The following is a 15731-nucleotide window of genomic DNA, read 5'->3' on the forward strand; positions in this document are numbered from 1 at the left end:
TAGACGTCACGTAATGTTATAGACGTCTGTGCTCCCTTAACTTGACTTCAATAGGTCTGACAGGAAGGCGAGAAGACAGTCAATTTCTGTCATATAGATGTCTGGTTTCTGTTTAAACAAATTAGTTTTTAGTTCAGTACAATTTTTAGCGGTACGGTGTAGTACAGTTTCATGCCCACCTTTGTTGGTACCTACCACAGTATATTATGAAGTTATTCAGCATGTTTTTTAATTGTTGTAAACGTGATGAAAGAGTTCATTTTCATTAATTTTCAGTACCTACCTTATCTGGCCAAATCCTTTTCACTATTATATTATTATTATTATTATTATTATTATTATTATTATTATATGAATAATGTTGAATTACAAATAATTAAATTCTGAATTTTGGGAGTTAAAATTGATAGGATGTTATGCCATTTCTTTTTCTTAAGACAGTTTATTGTAACATGTTTTTGTGATGTAAGTTGGATTGGGTTTAAATTAGAAAAAAAGAGATAGATTTAAAATTTAAACACTTATATAAATTTTTTACATTCATTTAATATTATTATTTTTAATTTTTATCTTTCTTTTTTGAAAAAAATAAAAACATTTACTCTTTTACTATCATTTTATCTTAAATAAATATAAAGATGTCATCTTATTATTATTTTTTATGATGAATTTGGTGGTGGAAAGAGGTATTTATTTATCTGTATGTAGGTGTGGCGGTGAATTTTGGTTGTATTGTAGATTTGTGTGTGGTGTAGCAATGGTGTCTTTCTGTGAAAAATGGAAAACGGAAACTCCGCTTTTTGGCTTCACTTTGTTCTTATTGCTTGTTACTTCTCACCAGTAACATAAAATACCTTCATAAATATGTTTCCGAAAACATTTTCCGAATACAATAATAATAATAATAATAAATAATAATAATAATAATAAACTATAAATATAATGATAAACCACAAATCTAGGAATGATTAAATATAACTCCAAGAATATAAAATTATAATAAATTGGAGGTGTATACGATAAATATAAATTAAAACGCATTGTTGAAAGTCCAAACATGAAAAAAAATGATCGACATTGAAATTATAAAAATATCCTCCATGATAGAGATGGATGAAAGATCTCTGCAACTTTGATAGATTTGACAAGAGACATATAAATTTTACTTCCTTTGTATCGGAGGAATATTTCTACAGCACCACCATAAAGGAGCAGTAAACCAGGTGTCTGTCCACATGTTTTTATCACCACGGAAGCAAAAGGGCTTATCATTATTCTCATTGCCAAAAGTGAAAATGCCCCAATTCTTCACACTATTCCTTAAACGGGTCTTTTTAGGTATTATATGCCTAAGATCGCATTCATCATCCCATTTATCATCCCATTCAGTCGCAAAAGGATTCATTGGATCATTGCATAAGTAAATGCTGTTTCTAATTCCAACTCCCAGTTCCTTTGCAGAGAAAGATGTCGAATAACTTTTTCCCAAAAATAACATTTCATCTCCTAAATCCTCAACCTTCTTCCATATTAAAGTCTCAAAGTCTAAGGCATATACCTCAAATTTTTTGGTCTCAATCCATTTATTTCGTTTGAGATTAAAATATCTACGAACAAGTAAAAGTTTCCCAACAGACTCCACAAGATATGTAAAACTTTTTTTGGTATCTTCATTCCATAAATTTTGCATTATACCAGGCCCGGGTGCTCCATAAAACCCTGTTTTTATTTCGGAAAATGCTCCATCATAGGCAGAATAGATATCTCGAACATCAATTTTCCAAACATTTAATCTATCATCAAGGAGGTAAAAACTTCCATTACAAAATACAGCATCCTGACATTGACCTTTTTTTTTTCCAATTGGAACCCAGAATTTTGCTCCTTTAAACCATAAAGCCAACTCAAATACACCGCGCTTTACAACCATGCACATAAAGTTTTTCTCACAGGGAAGCCCAGAGAGCACCATTTTGTGATAACTGGGCTTTAATGAAGGGAGATTAATTTGACTTCCTGAAAATGGATTCACTAAGTTAATTTTAAGTTTAATTTCATGACTGTATTTACCATATACGTTATTTACCATAATCAACCAGTCACAAAATGATCCCCAACAATACTTTCCACATGACTCTGGCAACTTCAACTCCCAAACACGATTCTCTAATACACTTATACAAGTTTTAGTCTCATTGTTCCCCCGACCTGAAACCAAGAGACAAGGAAGTCCATGCCTTTGTGTACTAGGATGTTCTTCTCCAAGAATACCATTCCAACTCATACAAACTTTGCTCATCGATAAGCAATCAACAAAGCTCACTTTTTCAGCAATCAGCTTAAGTATATCATGAGGGAGACTACACCAATAGTTCAAATATTTCTGGAGAATAACATTTCAAAATAATATTCGTAACTAAATGAAAGGAAAATTTATAAATAATATTAACAACTAAATAATAAGAACCATGAACGAAAACTAACTGATTAAATAAATCTCTATTTACAATAACAAACTTACATGGCGGATTGATCTTTCCTTAGTCATCTGAAAGAAAGGAAAAATACAAAAATTAGAAAAACAAATAGAATGATTTCCATGAAATGGTAAGACGACCCAACTTTATTAATCAGAGGTTAAACGAAATAATATAAATACATATACAGAATTTTGAAAAAGTACCTCGGGCTTGTAAAAGAACGTGACTTACAAATATAATAGATGAAAACAGAATCTTAAATCAAATGAAATAATAAAAACTGATAATAGAATATCAACAAATTTAAAATTAAAATTATCTATATTTATTTTATCTCTAACAAAATCAAACAAAATGTTATTAAATCCAAAATTAATAAAATAAGATTTTGATGGATTCCTAAAATTCAAGATTTCTGTCAGCAATAATTATCAATATAACAGAAAATCAACCCAATCAGATTTTACCTGGTCAATATAGTAGAAATAAACAGTAGAAGAATCGGATAAAATAATTAGAAAACGTGACAAATAATTCCAGATATATTTAATTTTAAATATGTGAAAAAATCAAATTACGATATTTAAATTTTAGTTATAGTTAAGATAATTCAACACACATTTAATCTTCATCAGTTATCAAATATATTTACTAAGCAGATGATTAAGTTCAATATATAATAAATTTAAAAAAAAAATATTTATTTTCTAAATTTCCTTTTTTTGTAATTTTTAATATCAACTATATATTAATATTAGTTTTTACATTAACAAACATTTAGTGATAATTATTAAAAATAAACAAGTCTTCAATGACTTTAATCATTAAATTTTACATTAAAATTATTTTTTCATATCTGTCGCAACTGCTATTATTACCGAACCGAAAATAAACTATTTAAGAAATAAGGTTTTGGGAGTCGTGATCATAATTTATTTTGAAAAACCTATAAAAACATTCAGAGATAGATTACACATAAGGAAAGTCTTAACATCCTACAACACCTGAAAAAAAAAAGTAGTAACAGGAGATCTAGGAAACAAGTTCATCATTTCATCACAATCAAACAACTCAATAGTTGAATTAATTTTTTTTAAAGGATGTGGACATATATCATACCTTTAATTCAATCGGTGTCATGTTTAATATTCTTGAAGGTTCCAACTCTCCGTTTAATAAACGGCATGCTAACACTGCATTTTTCTGCAAAGAACAAAAATTAACAATATAATCAATTTCAACACTGCATTTTTCTACAAAGAACAAAAATTAACAATATAATCAATTTATTATTTTGCAGGAAAGAAACATATATATTGAAAAGTCGCTTTAGTTGTGGTCATCCCTGACCAAACCTCACGCAGTCTCTCAGAGGAGATTGTCAATGCCTCAAAAAAAGCTACCTACAAAAGACTGACCAAAAAGACTGGGTCAAGCATCATGGTGGTCAGCCAACAAGGTGGCGACTCTTAGGGGCTTAAGATAATGTGTTATACCATCATACAACTTGGCCAATCGTCAACGTACAAACAAATTTGTGGGATTAAATTAGATCTTAAATTTAAATGCTAAGATAGTATTAGAGCTTAAAGATCATTGTCAAGCTCCAAGCCCATTACTAGGGAATGAGTACTACGGTGTTGGAAACCCATTATAATAGCAATCACCTCCCGCTCACCTTAATTGTAGCCTATTAGACTTGGTTCTAAATGTCTTAATAAGGTCTACCTTTGATGACAGGATTGATCCACTTGTAGTAAGGGGTTGAAAATTCAACATCTATTAGAGATAAAATATAAATAGTGCTTATAGATTTTTGGTGATCCCTACCATAGAAGTCAATTTTTCAAAGTTGAGTTACACCTTCACCCAAAACTAAAAATAGCATCAAAATTTATACTAAGTTCATTGTTAAACCACCTACATTACCATAGTCTTAGCCAATAACTTTAGGCATGAGTTGGGGCATAGGAGAGTCTCCTAAATTGTGATACCACTATTCTGCCTTAATAGCATTTATCAGAATTTGTTGTGGATGTCTAGAAAAATACTAGCTACGAAGAAGCTAACCAAAAAGGTTGAGTGAAACATCATCCTGTGCAACCAACGAGCTATAAACTTGTTAGAAGTGGACTTTAGGAGGATGACATCGTGCATTCAACTAAAGATAAAAGCTAAGTAGTTCTTCTAAAACTTGGAAAATCCTCAGCACACAAATCAATTTAGTGTGATTGAGTTAAGCTTTTAAGTTCAAATTCAAAGAATAGATTCACACAGATTTCTCAAGCCAGAAATATCAAAATCACAAGTTATGATGATGCATGTAAGTCAGAATATATAATAACTGTTACAGCTAAGGTCATCTTTAATGAAAAAACGAATTTTGGGTTCTCTCCATTTTTGTGGACCCTTTACTGACAACTCAGACTTAAGAAATTAAATAATTTTTTATTTTAACTTTAAAACTTTAATATGGGTTCTTATGTTTATCTTTTTTCTTTTCCTGGTTTTTGACTCTCACATGATGCAACACTCCTTTCACGATTCTAATGTTTATCCTTTTTCTTTTCCTGGTTTTTAACTCTCACATAATGCAACACTCCTTTCACTCCCCCCCTTCTCCATACCCTCCCAGATCCTTTTGTCTTATCACACATGCTCTTTTCTCCTCCTTGGCCATCTTAACCAGCTGATCCAAAATTTCCCCTCTCCCTTTCCTCCACGGACACAAAAACACAAGAAAGATGGTTGATTGGAAAAAGGATGTGCCTTGACTGTGGATGCTCAAAGGATGACAACTCTAAAAGATGCAGACTCAACAGCAACCATAGGTGCCATCATGGATGTGATGGTCTCAATGTTTCTTATTTGCCCTCCTTTATCAACTATATCTGGGATCCAAAATTTATGTTTTATTTTCAATAACAGGTCTTACAGGTTCTTCAATAAGAACTGATTCTACACCATGAAAGCTGACTCACTCTTCTCCAACGGAAGAACTGAGCAAAAACGGGTTCTTAGATTTAAAAGTTGTCCTAAGAACTTGTGATAAAGATGTTCTAACTAGCTTTTCTCATTCTTTTCCATGGTCCGAAGAGATAACAGCACATGGATATACGTAGTGTGTTTCATGCGTATAGAAATTACTTACTATGCAATAGCAATATCATCCAACCTTCCAACTTATCATTTCTTCTTAAATAGAAAGATAACAAATGGTCCACATTTGTAACCTCTTAGACTTTTAATAGATAACATGAACAACGATCAATACAAGTTAAAAAGTTCCAGCTTAGAATTTAGCAGCAATATTAATGCAATGGTTAAAAATATCTCAAGCATATAACTTGTATATGCAAAAGTAATTTTCTGACCTGCAGATTAAAAGCTAATTGTCGCAACTTTTGGTTGTACTTCATAAAATCTGATGAGAGAGCGTCATGTGAAGCCTTTTCGAGAGAAACTATGGCTGAAACAGCAGCATCTGGCCAGATAAAAGACTTGGAATTCTGCAAAAAAAATTAAAAAAAAATGGGGAGGGAAATGAGGGAAAGAAACCGAATTCATATTATCCGATAAGGAAAACGTAAATTTAAAAAACAAAATAAGGAAAACGACTAGTTCCTAAGAATCTAATAATACATATTAATCATACCTTCTGAAACTTATATTGAGAGTCATTTAGTGATTCTGAACTTATATGCTTGCTTCCACAGTTGATTTCATCAGAATTTCCATTTCCCAATCCTTTGTCCCTTTCTTTGCTATCATTACAATCACACATGTACTGAATGTGTTGAAGCAACCTCTCCAACCATTTGTCACGATGGCTATCTCCAGTTAACGCGTTGAATTCTACCAATATGCCATAATACTCTGAGGCATTATTTGTTACACAATTCACTGGTGTTTCTGATTTTGGATGTTGTTCACTCCTGGGTGTTTCCTCCTCTTCCTTTGAAGCATTGGGAGGTGAAACACTTTTTCTGTTCAAGCTTCTTCTATATTTTATCTGGTCCTCGTCATAATCAGGGGCTTCCTCCTTAGGCTCAATGTCAAGAAGTTCACCAATACGTTTCAGAGTCTTTTGAACAAGGCCATCAATTTCTTGTTGCTTAATATCCTCATAATCCTTATCACTCAGCCTCCAGAGTTTTCTTTCCACAGTGTCATACACCTTCTGTACAATAAAACCAGGGTGATCCTTACGTTTTGGAAGCTGTTTGTGTCTGGGAACAAAATGCACCACACACTTATCCATTACAGACTCCGCAGGAACATCATCACGATGAAAACTATAAAATAGCTCCCTCGTATCACACGATTGCCAGTTTCCACCACCTTTTTTCTCAGCTTCTTCTGGGCGATAAAACCATTGTCCCGTTACTTTCACGTTGCCACTGTTAGACTGTGTAATGTCCTGACAGCAGAAAAACGTCTAAAATTCAAGTCCCTTGAAAGAGGATAAAAGGTGCAGAAAACCCTCCCTAACAGCAATGACACACAGACAGGTATTGATAAAGAGGAGTAACAATTATTTATCAGGAATGAAACAATTGAATCGACTACCCTTTTTGATGAAATAATTGAACAGACGAGGGAAACAGATAATAGTACCTTAATAATTGCAACATATGGCTTTTGGCCTTTGTCCTCGGGTGCAAGAAGAACAGGATCCTCCTGCACAAACCAAAAAAAACAGAATTGGAACTATACAGTGGTCATAGAATCCCTATAATTGAAGAAGAAAAAGGAGCTTACGAGAGTATATTGCATGCCATCGAACTCAAAGGAGTCATAGTGCCTTTTCCTGCCTCTTCCTTTTCCTGAAACCCTAACAGGCTCGCCAATAGGCTTAGCGTCCTCCAAGGGTTGAGGTGGTTCCGGTACCTCTTCCTTTTCTTCCTCTTCATTCTCGTCATCGTTATCTTCCTCGAGAAGCCTCATCCTCTTGCGCGTGGGCTGTGGGCGTGGTGCTTCGTCTTCGTCATCGCTCGTCGCCACCCGAGTCAGGCGTCGACGATTCACCATTTTCCAATGTTCAACTACGATCACCTTCTCACCTTTCCAATGCCAATTCAAAACTCGCCTTACAAAAAATCATATTCCGCTCGTTAACACTCCTCTCACCCGACCTACGCCCTTTTTAAATAGGAAAATGATTTATAATCAATTTATACTATTTTTGATACTCCACTTACGTCAAAATATGCTTTGACGAAATTAAAACAGAAAACTTTGATTTTTTCTTTTTAAATATATCCTTGATTCAATTTTATTAATTTGAAATCATCCAATCACATTTTAACACGTTTCTTTTTAATTATTTCTTAAATTTTAATTTCTATACATTTGAATTATTATTAAACTTAGATATACGTTTATCCTATCTTCTTTTTTTATTAACTTTCTTTTGCTCTTTTATTTGGAGCTTTACTATTATTAGATGTAATGTGATGATAAGGGGTGGAAAAGAAATATATATATAAAAAAAAACTCTTATTTGATATAAATTCAATTTTTAATTATGATAGTTATAAATAAATAATATTAATGAAATATTTATGATTAATAAAATATTAAGTAACACAATTTTTTATTCAAATGTGTATTCAAACTATAATAAATTATATTGTAAATTATTTAATGATATTATTTTATATTTAAAATATAATTAATCATATGTTGATTTTTTAATATTGTTAGAAAATTTATTATATTTTTCCCTTTTCCTTTCACAAACAAGGAAAACAAAGGCTTTTTTTCACATTTTCTTGCCTGTTTTTCTTTCTTTTGTTTTTTTTTTTTCGGAAATCATAAGTTATATCATTCAAAGCAAAATGATTTTTTTTTTCAAAGCAAATTTACAAAAACTATTCTTAAAAGTTACCTATTAAATGAATTACTTTTCAATGGTTAAACTTCTTTTCTATGGTTTCCAACTTATAAAATAAAGTGTTTGAGAAGACCTGAGTCAATAATAAAACTGATAAAATTACATAAATTTTATTATGTAAATAAAGTGTGTATTTTAAAAATATATACACATATATTATGTAATTATATTTTTTTATTATTTTAAAATTTCTAATAAAACTATTGAGTAAAATTATCTATGTTCACATAAAAAAATTCTCCAATATTCATATAAAAAAAATGGACTGATTTTAGAAACAGTATCATATTATGTTCAGGTTATCATGATGTAAATTTTTGCTACGTCATAAAATATGTAGACCTATTATAACGTACAAAACTATATATGTCATAGTTCGTTTTTTACGTCATAAAATATGATTTTTGTACTCGTGTCAAAACTTTGTCAATTTCTTTGTTAAGGTCTTCCACCTCTTTTTCATTGACTGATACTCTTGCCAGAAAGTTCAAACCTTGTCGTTTTCTAAATTTTGCACATTGAGTTTTCGGACAGTCTCTCTCCTCTGAAAAACAAAAATATAATTAATACTAATAATCAATAATAAAGTAAATAGACAAGTATATATACCTTCAGAAGCGGGAATCGTCCAATCAAAAGAATAAAATTTTTCTAGAACATAAAACTATGTACGTTATAATTCATTTTTGTACGTCATAAAATATGATTTTTGTATTAGTGGCATTTAAACGACTCTTTAAAGCTTCAGCGTAGGAGGATGGAAGAAAAACATAGAGATCAACAAAGAGAGATAAACGCTTTATACAATATGCCACATAATGACTATGAGAAAATTAAGGAGCAGAAAATGTAATTCGGGAACATGAGTAAAATTCTCATGGGATTTTGTGACACCAATATGATTGTTCTAGAACACAATTTTGGAATAATAGATTCCTTAAATGTGTCCGATTGAATTTGGATTGTAATCATGTTCGATATACATTTTACATTCGGTATAGGATTGATTTATACTATTGTTTTCTGTTGGATTTACTATATTGCTATATACATTTTACATTTGGATTTGGATTTCTGATACATTTTAATGTTAGAGATTCATATCAGAACTATAATTCGCACACACTCTTAAACTCACAGAAAACAATTACACTGTAGTATGGAATGAATAACGGGTTTGTATTCACAAGAAACCCACTCACCATGCATAAACCCATTGCTATTATATTATGTTTTATAATAGAAAAAATAGTAAAATAACAAAAAATCAAACTACTTAATTGATCAATTTTATTAGAATAGTAGAGTAAAAACACATGTTAACATTAAAATTGTTAATCACTAAATAGTATTTTAATAAATATTTATCGATACAAAATTACGATGTATGATTTTCTTTCATCAGCTTACGATACTCTGATAAATAAAATATTGTGTGTTTGTAAAGTCAGTTTTGATCGATTTTGACCTATTTTAAAATCGGTTGCATGTGAAATTTGATTAAATCAAATAAAAAAATTCTATTGATTTTAGTTTTTGTTTGTTTAGGTTTTCCAATTTGGTTGTTTATAAAAAAATTCATAAATATATAGATATGTACTTGTGGTTTTTTTCAAAATTTTATTTGAGTTCAATTTGAAAAGATAGTGCAGAAATAAAGCCATTCAAAATGAATTGGCCATCTCCTGAAGCTTATTACATACTCACAGGCTTACATGATCTGAGTTAGTCAAAAAGTTTAAAAAATTAAAAAATACTGTATTCTGGACATGATATATGGAGCGTATTGTATTTGATTTGATTTAATTTTACAGTCATTTAATTTAATTTTATGGTGTTCAGAAATTTAACAGGTAAAATAATTAAGTGATAAAATTCTTCCTCACTAATAATAGAGTGGCCCAGTTGATCTGTTAATTATTTCATTAATTAAAAATTAAAATTAAAATAACTAAAAATAAATTTTTAATATTATACTGTGTGAAGAATTTAAATATCTAATGATATTGCGAATTAAATTATTAGTATTTATAATTCAGTTTTAATTATTAATTATAATTAAGTAATTTAATATGTAAATGTAGTATTTTTTTTTAATTTACCATATATTAGTTACTTAAATAAATAATTATTTTAAAAATATTTGAGTCAACTTTGCTTTTAAAACATATATTTTAAATAAAATTTTAGGAAAATTGGCGTATATTTAGACTTCTAAATCTTATCTAATTGTAGTAAACCAGTGTTGTCCACATTCTTATCAGCAAACCAGACTATATGAAAATAGTTTGACTAATTTGTTTTATTATTTTACATTTATCGTTTAAACATATAACTTATTTTAGGTTAAATATCTATTTTAATTTATTGCTTTGTAAGGTATGTTTGAAGTTGTCTTTTTTTTTTCAAAAGTTTAGTAACATTCTATATTTTGTAAAAACGGTTTACATTAGTCCTTTTTATTCACAGTATTAAAAAGTCTAACGGTACACTTGTCCTCGGGTAAAAATTTGATGTACATTTATTATTGATATAACACTATGAGGTCATTTGAGGTGTTTAGCCCGCTGACCAACTTTGACTAGACTTAAGCAAAATTGATCAGCTTTGACCATATGGACGTGACCAATGAGAAGATGTCATGTGGCAGATCCCTCTCCACCCAAGGTTAGGGTTTCCCAATTACATAATGGGCAAGGTCTTTCTCTGCGTCATCATGAGAACTAGAGGTTCTACCACAAATTGCCATGGAAGCGTGATTTAAGTATTCACAATGGTGGTGCGATCGTTGTGCAAAGGAAAACACAATGGCACTATGATTCGGTCCTCGCAATGTAAATGAGTTTTTGGTTCTATTTTGGATGCAAGTTTGATGGCGACACTTGCAAGGAGAATGAGTTTCGTGCATTTGCAGGTTGCGCGAGAATGATGAACGCACAAGAAAGAAGATGTGATTTAGGGTTTCTGTTTCTGAATTTTTGTGTTTGATTTGTAGGTAGGGGAGGGGCTCGCTGTGTGGTTGGCATGGTGATTCTCGCAAAGGACAAAAGTCACGATGTTGGTTTTTTAAGAGTGATGGAGTTTCGCGATGGAGGTCTATCGTGGTGCCGCTCACGAGCTAGGTTCCATGGTGGCGACGTTCGCGAGCTAGGGTTCATGGTAGCGACGCGATTGGGTTTCTCTGCTATGCGATTTGGGAGTTCAGAAATTGTGATTTTTTCTGGGTTTTGTTGTGTCTGAATCGCGAGGAAGAAGATGATGTTAATGGTGTCCTCACACCGCCTGAAAGTTGTTTTATATTTTCCATATCATTTTAACCCTAAATGTAATTAATACCTCAAATGACTTCACAGTACCACGCCAACCATAACTATATAATTCATCAAGTTTTTGTTAGAGACAATTTGCAAAATATAGAACATTAGTGATTTTTTAAAAAAATAAAAACTTTGAATATATCTTACAAATGGAAATCAAAATAGATGTTAAACTCTTATTTTATAGTCTATAATTAAATATAATAATAAGTTATTGATTAATTGAAATAGAAGTATGATTAAATATATCTATGATATTATACAATGATATGAACATTATTTTATTTCTTTTGCATAGTGATCCTTTCATGTCTAAAAGAATATGTTTCATTAAGATGATGTGAGTAGGATTAAAAAACAACTTGTATTTATAAATTGGTACGAGTAATATTAATTATTTTTTTAATTTGAATACCTAAATCGAGATTTTTAGGTACATAAAGTTTTTGTACTCGTTTCGATATTCATATTTGTTTCATTTAAAATTATTAAACTTATATTAATCTGGCTTTGGTCTTTCTATCTTTCTTATTTTTTTCTTTTATGATTATTTTATATTTATCCAATTGTAATTTATACTTATTTGATATCTATATCATTCGAGAAACAAAGTACGCATTAAAATTAAATATTTAATAATATCATATTTTTTCTTCATTGTAATTATGGACGTGCAAGAAGAAAAAGCCATGGGAAAATTCTGGGCATCCTCAATGTTGATTATCTCATGGCGAGCCCAATACAACATGCAAAATTGATAGGGTGCCGAAAAGCAAAAGCACTTTGGGCCGTAATACGAACACCCACCAACAAAACTCATTAAAGATATTACGTTTGTGCGCACAATGTCGTAAATCAAATGGAGGTCGATTTGATTGTATTATCTTAGATTGAAAAAAAAAAGTCTGATTATTCTATGTTTGACCACTTATCACTCATCGTGCATAAACCGTACTAATTGAAAATAAAAATTGAAGCCGTGTTTTTAAAAATTGAAAAAATATATTTTAACATAGACTTTTTGGTAAGATTTTCGGAAACATATTTATGAAGGTATTTTATGTTACTGGTGAGAAGTAACAATAAGAACAAAGTGAAGCCAAAAAGCGGAGTTTCCGTTTTCCATTTTTCACAGAAAGACACCATTGCTACACCACACACAAATCTACAATACAACCAAAATTCACCAGCTACGTTGCCACACCTACGTACAGATAAATAAATACATTCATAGCTTTCTTGCCACTCTGCGTATACCTCTTTCCACCACCAAATTCATCATAAAAAATAATAATAAGATGACACGTTTATATTCATTTAAGATAAAATGATAGTAAAAGAGTAAATGTTTTTATTTTTTCAAAAAAGAAAGAAGATAAAAATTAAAAATAATAATATTAAATGAATGTAAAAAATTTATATAAGTGTTTAAATTTCAAATCTATCTCTTTTTTTCTAATTTAAACCCAATCCAACTTACGTCACAAAAACATGTTAATCTTAAGAAAAAGAAATGGCATAACATCCTATCAATTTTAACTCTCAAAATTCAGAATTTAATTATCTGTAATTCAACATAATAATAATAATAATAATAATAATAATAATAATAATAATAATAATAGTAATAATAATATAACAGTGAAAAGGATTTGGCCAGATAAGGTAGGTACTGAAAAATAATGAAAACGAACTCTTTCATCACGTTTACAACAATTAAAAAACATGCTGAATAATGCTCGCCTATTGCTGTTCCCATACCCCATAAAATAGCCTCCAGCTGAACTTGAGGCAAAATGCTGCTAAGAGGAACCTGTGAACCATAGACTGACGGGAATAGTGGTGGCCCAAACTCAGAACAGTCTTTATCAAGCCAAGAAAGACCTCGTTTTAATTGTATTGTATCATATGGAGCACTTTTCATATCAACTCGGCCACACTGCACTGCTTTTATTGTGAACAATGCTATGTGTGGACCTAAATATAGGACAAATGTGTGCAAACTACATTGCCCTTGATCAAGATGATGGCAAAGAATCATGATCCTTACAATTATGAGAGTAAAATCTATATTACAAGCAATTGCTTTTCTTTAAGTTCAAATCAACAAGATGTACAAGACAAACCACGTTAACCTAATAAGTACTAAACCCCGTATCACACAATTACGAACTGTCAACACCCAATTTTATCCGAAAAAGTAAATAATCAAAATTAAAGAATAAGATAATAATAATGAATGTTGGACAAAGGAAAAAAGGAAAAAGAAAATAATAAATTAATCTTCCTTAATGCAGGACACATCACCTTAGAATGTTTTTGAAATATTAATTTAATATGATAATAATTTGAATCAATTCTCTGCCAATAATTATAATCACTGCCTTGAATATTATTTGATTTATTCTTCTTGCAATCAAGATCATTTATTTCTCTATTTTATCCATTATCAACTAATTCACATTTAAGACAAGATTGTCATAATATTACAATATGTACCTATAAATACTGGCAGAAACAATAGAAAGGAAAAAAAGAAAGAGAGTATAAAAAAAAAAGTTCTCAACATAAGAGTTCTGTCAACCGCAATCACCAAAGAAGAAACAAAGAAATATTGAAAACTAAAAAGGTATGTACCATTCTTTTTCTTTTTATTGTGCCCTGAACCTTTTTTTAAAAAGTTTTTTTACTACACATAAATAATGTTTTTAAATAATAAAATAAAGGGTTCTTTTCCCACCATTATGGAAATATAAAAAATACAAAATATTTTATCCTTCATATAGGCATATGCTACCAAGGTAAGTAGCACACACTAGCCAGAAAGAATCATAAACGTAGAGTTCTTTGCTCCAGAACTATCAGTATATTGTACAGACTGAATAAAAATACCTTCTCTTGGAGTCCACCGAGGGTCATGAGCACTATGCCAAAAGTCCCAACCGCAACACNGAAAAGCATAACCCACCCACCTTTTGCCAATAGATATAATGTTGTTTTCTTGATGCATTGAATAACAGCTAACGTGAAGAATTTCAATGTTTTAAAGGGTTGTGCGGTCAGAGTCAAATTTTCTAGCTCCAACTCGTACTTCTCACGTAGCTCTGAAAAATACAGATTTTTTAAATCAGCATATGTGATATAACAAAACTTATTGTAAGAATTTAAATCATAATAGCATGTCAGGTTTGCAAAATAGGCTAAATTCAGTATTTCCAGAAATATAGACAACAAATTAACCAACATCACGCCAAAAACTATGTTTCTATTCAAATTGTCAAATGTCTTTGCCTCGTACCAGGCACGAGTTTAAGCTTTGACAAATTAAGGAGAGACACGTTTGTTTTCTTGAATTGAAAGTGGTGATTGACATCACATCAAATTCATCTGGTCTTGTACACACAAACGAAAATTACTGGGACACACCAGAGTCAATTTCACATAATTAATTTATATATTTTATATAAAATTATCTTTAAAATTCATGCACTAAAACTGTTATATCAACATCAATAATATATATAATTAAAACTCTAATTTTTAATTTCTTTTAGATTAATCATGTTTCTTCCTCAATTTTGAAATGTACTATATATATATATATATATATATATATATCAATATATTTATGTTTTTCTTAAATAAAAGTAAACTAAGGACGCAAGTGGATGATTTCATGTTAATCATAAATATATTTCAAAAATTTATAATAAAAAAGATTAAAATATAAGAAAAACCTAGATATATTAATATTTTTATTTTAACTATTTAGTTTATTTAATATAAAAATAATCAGTTAGATTCAACAACAACTTAGAGAATAACCAAAGAAAGAAAAATAAATAATTTTTAAAAAATATTGTCTTTATAAAATAAAAAATTGTTAACTTTTAATTCTATTTATAATTTGTGATATTTATGAGTAAAATAATCAAGTTTCATTTCTATGTTCTTATAGGATGGATATGATGAATAACAAGAATGATCCTTTAGATACACTATGGGATGATTTCAATATTATTATTAGGAATCTTATCA

General features: G+C 30.1%; 2 protein-coding genes across 5 annotated transcripts; one reads left to right on the forward strand and one right to left on the reverse strand.

The window, feature by feature from the left end:
* Window positions 1-1010: 1010 nt before the first annotated feature.
* Window positions 1011-7617, reverse strand: LOC106777567. 4 transcript variants are annotated; one of them, XM_014665191.2, is made up of 8 exons: window positions 7242-7617; window positions 7098-7160; window positions 6136-6900; window positions 5855-5989; window positions 3600-3683; window positions 2522-2548; window positions 2087-2383; window positions 1858-2016 (listed from the first exon to the last, which is right to left on the reverse strand). In XM_014665191.2, the coding sequence occupies exons 1-8, from the start codon at window positions 7509-7511 to the stop codon at window positions 1990-1992; spliced, it is 1668 nt and encodes a 555-aa protein (XP_014520677.1). In that variant the 5' UTR covers window positions 7512-7617; the 3' UTR covers window positions 1858-1989. The 4 variants fall into 4 exon arrangements, with proteins under 4 accessions (XP_014520676.1, XP_022643190.1, XP_014520677.1 ...); XM_014665190.2 differs by having other exon boundaries at window positions 1011-2383; XM_022787469.1 differs by having other exon boundaries at window positions 1011-2383; window positions 6136-6967; window positions 7242-7288.
* A 3514-nt stretch (window positions 7618-11131) lies between these two features.
* On the forward strand, window positions 11132-11649 carry LOC111242767. The gene is made up of 2 exons (XM_022787471.1): window positions 11132-11290; window positions 11372-11649. Exons 1-2 carry the CDS (start codon window positions 11215-11217, stop codon window positions 11614-11616), a joined length of 321 nt encoding a protein of 106 aa, XP_022643192.1. The 5' UTR covers window positions 11132-11214; the 3' UTR covers window positions 11617-11649.
* The last annotated feature ends 4082 nt before the right edge of the window (window positions 11650-15731 follow it).

The sequence above is a fragment of the Vigna radiata genome, chromosome 11 (genome assembly GCF_000741045.1).
Source record: "Vigna radiata var. radiata cultivar VC1973A chromosome 11, Vradiata_ver6, whole genome shotgun sequence".
NCBI classification, from domain to species: Eukaryota; Viridiplantae; Streptophyta; class Magnoliopsida; order Fabales; family Fabaceae; genus Vigna; species Vigna radiata.

Coding starts and splice junctions, on each gene's coding strand:
- LOC106777567 (XM_014665190.2), bottom strand. CDS start 7,511: ATGGTGAATCGTCGACGCCTGACTCGGGTGGCGACGAGCGATGACGAA. Junction 5,990..6,135: donor CTCAATATAAGTTTCAGAAG/GTATGATTAATA, acceptor TTTTTTTTGCAG/AATTCCAAGTCTTTTATCTG. Junction 2,384..2,521: donor AGGAAAGATCAATCCGCCAT/GTAAGTTTGTTA, acceptor GTTATTCTCCAG/AAATATTTGAACTATTGGTG.
- LOC111242767 (XM_022787471.1), top strand. CDS start 11,215: ATGAGTTTTTGGTTCTATTTTGGATGCAAGTTTGATGGCGACACTTGC. Junction 11,291..11,371: donor TGAGTTTCGTGCATTTGCAG/GTTGCGCGAGAA, acceptor TTTGATTTGTAG/GTAGGGGAGGGGCTCGCTGT.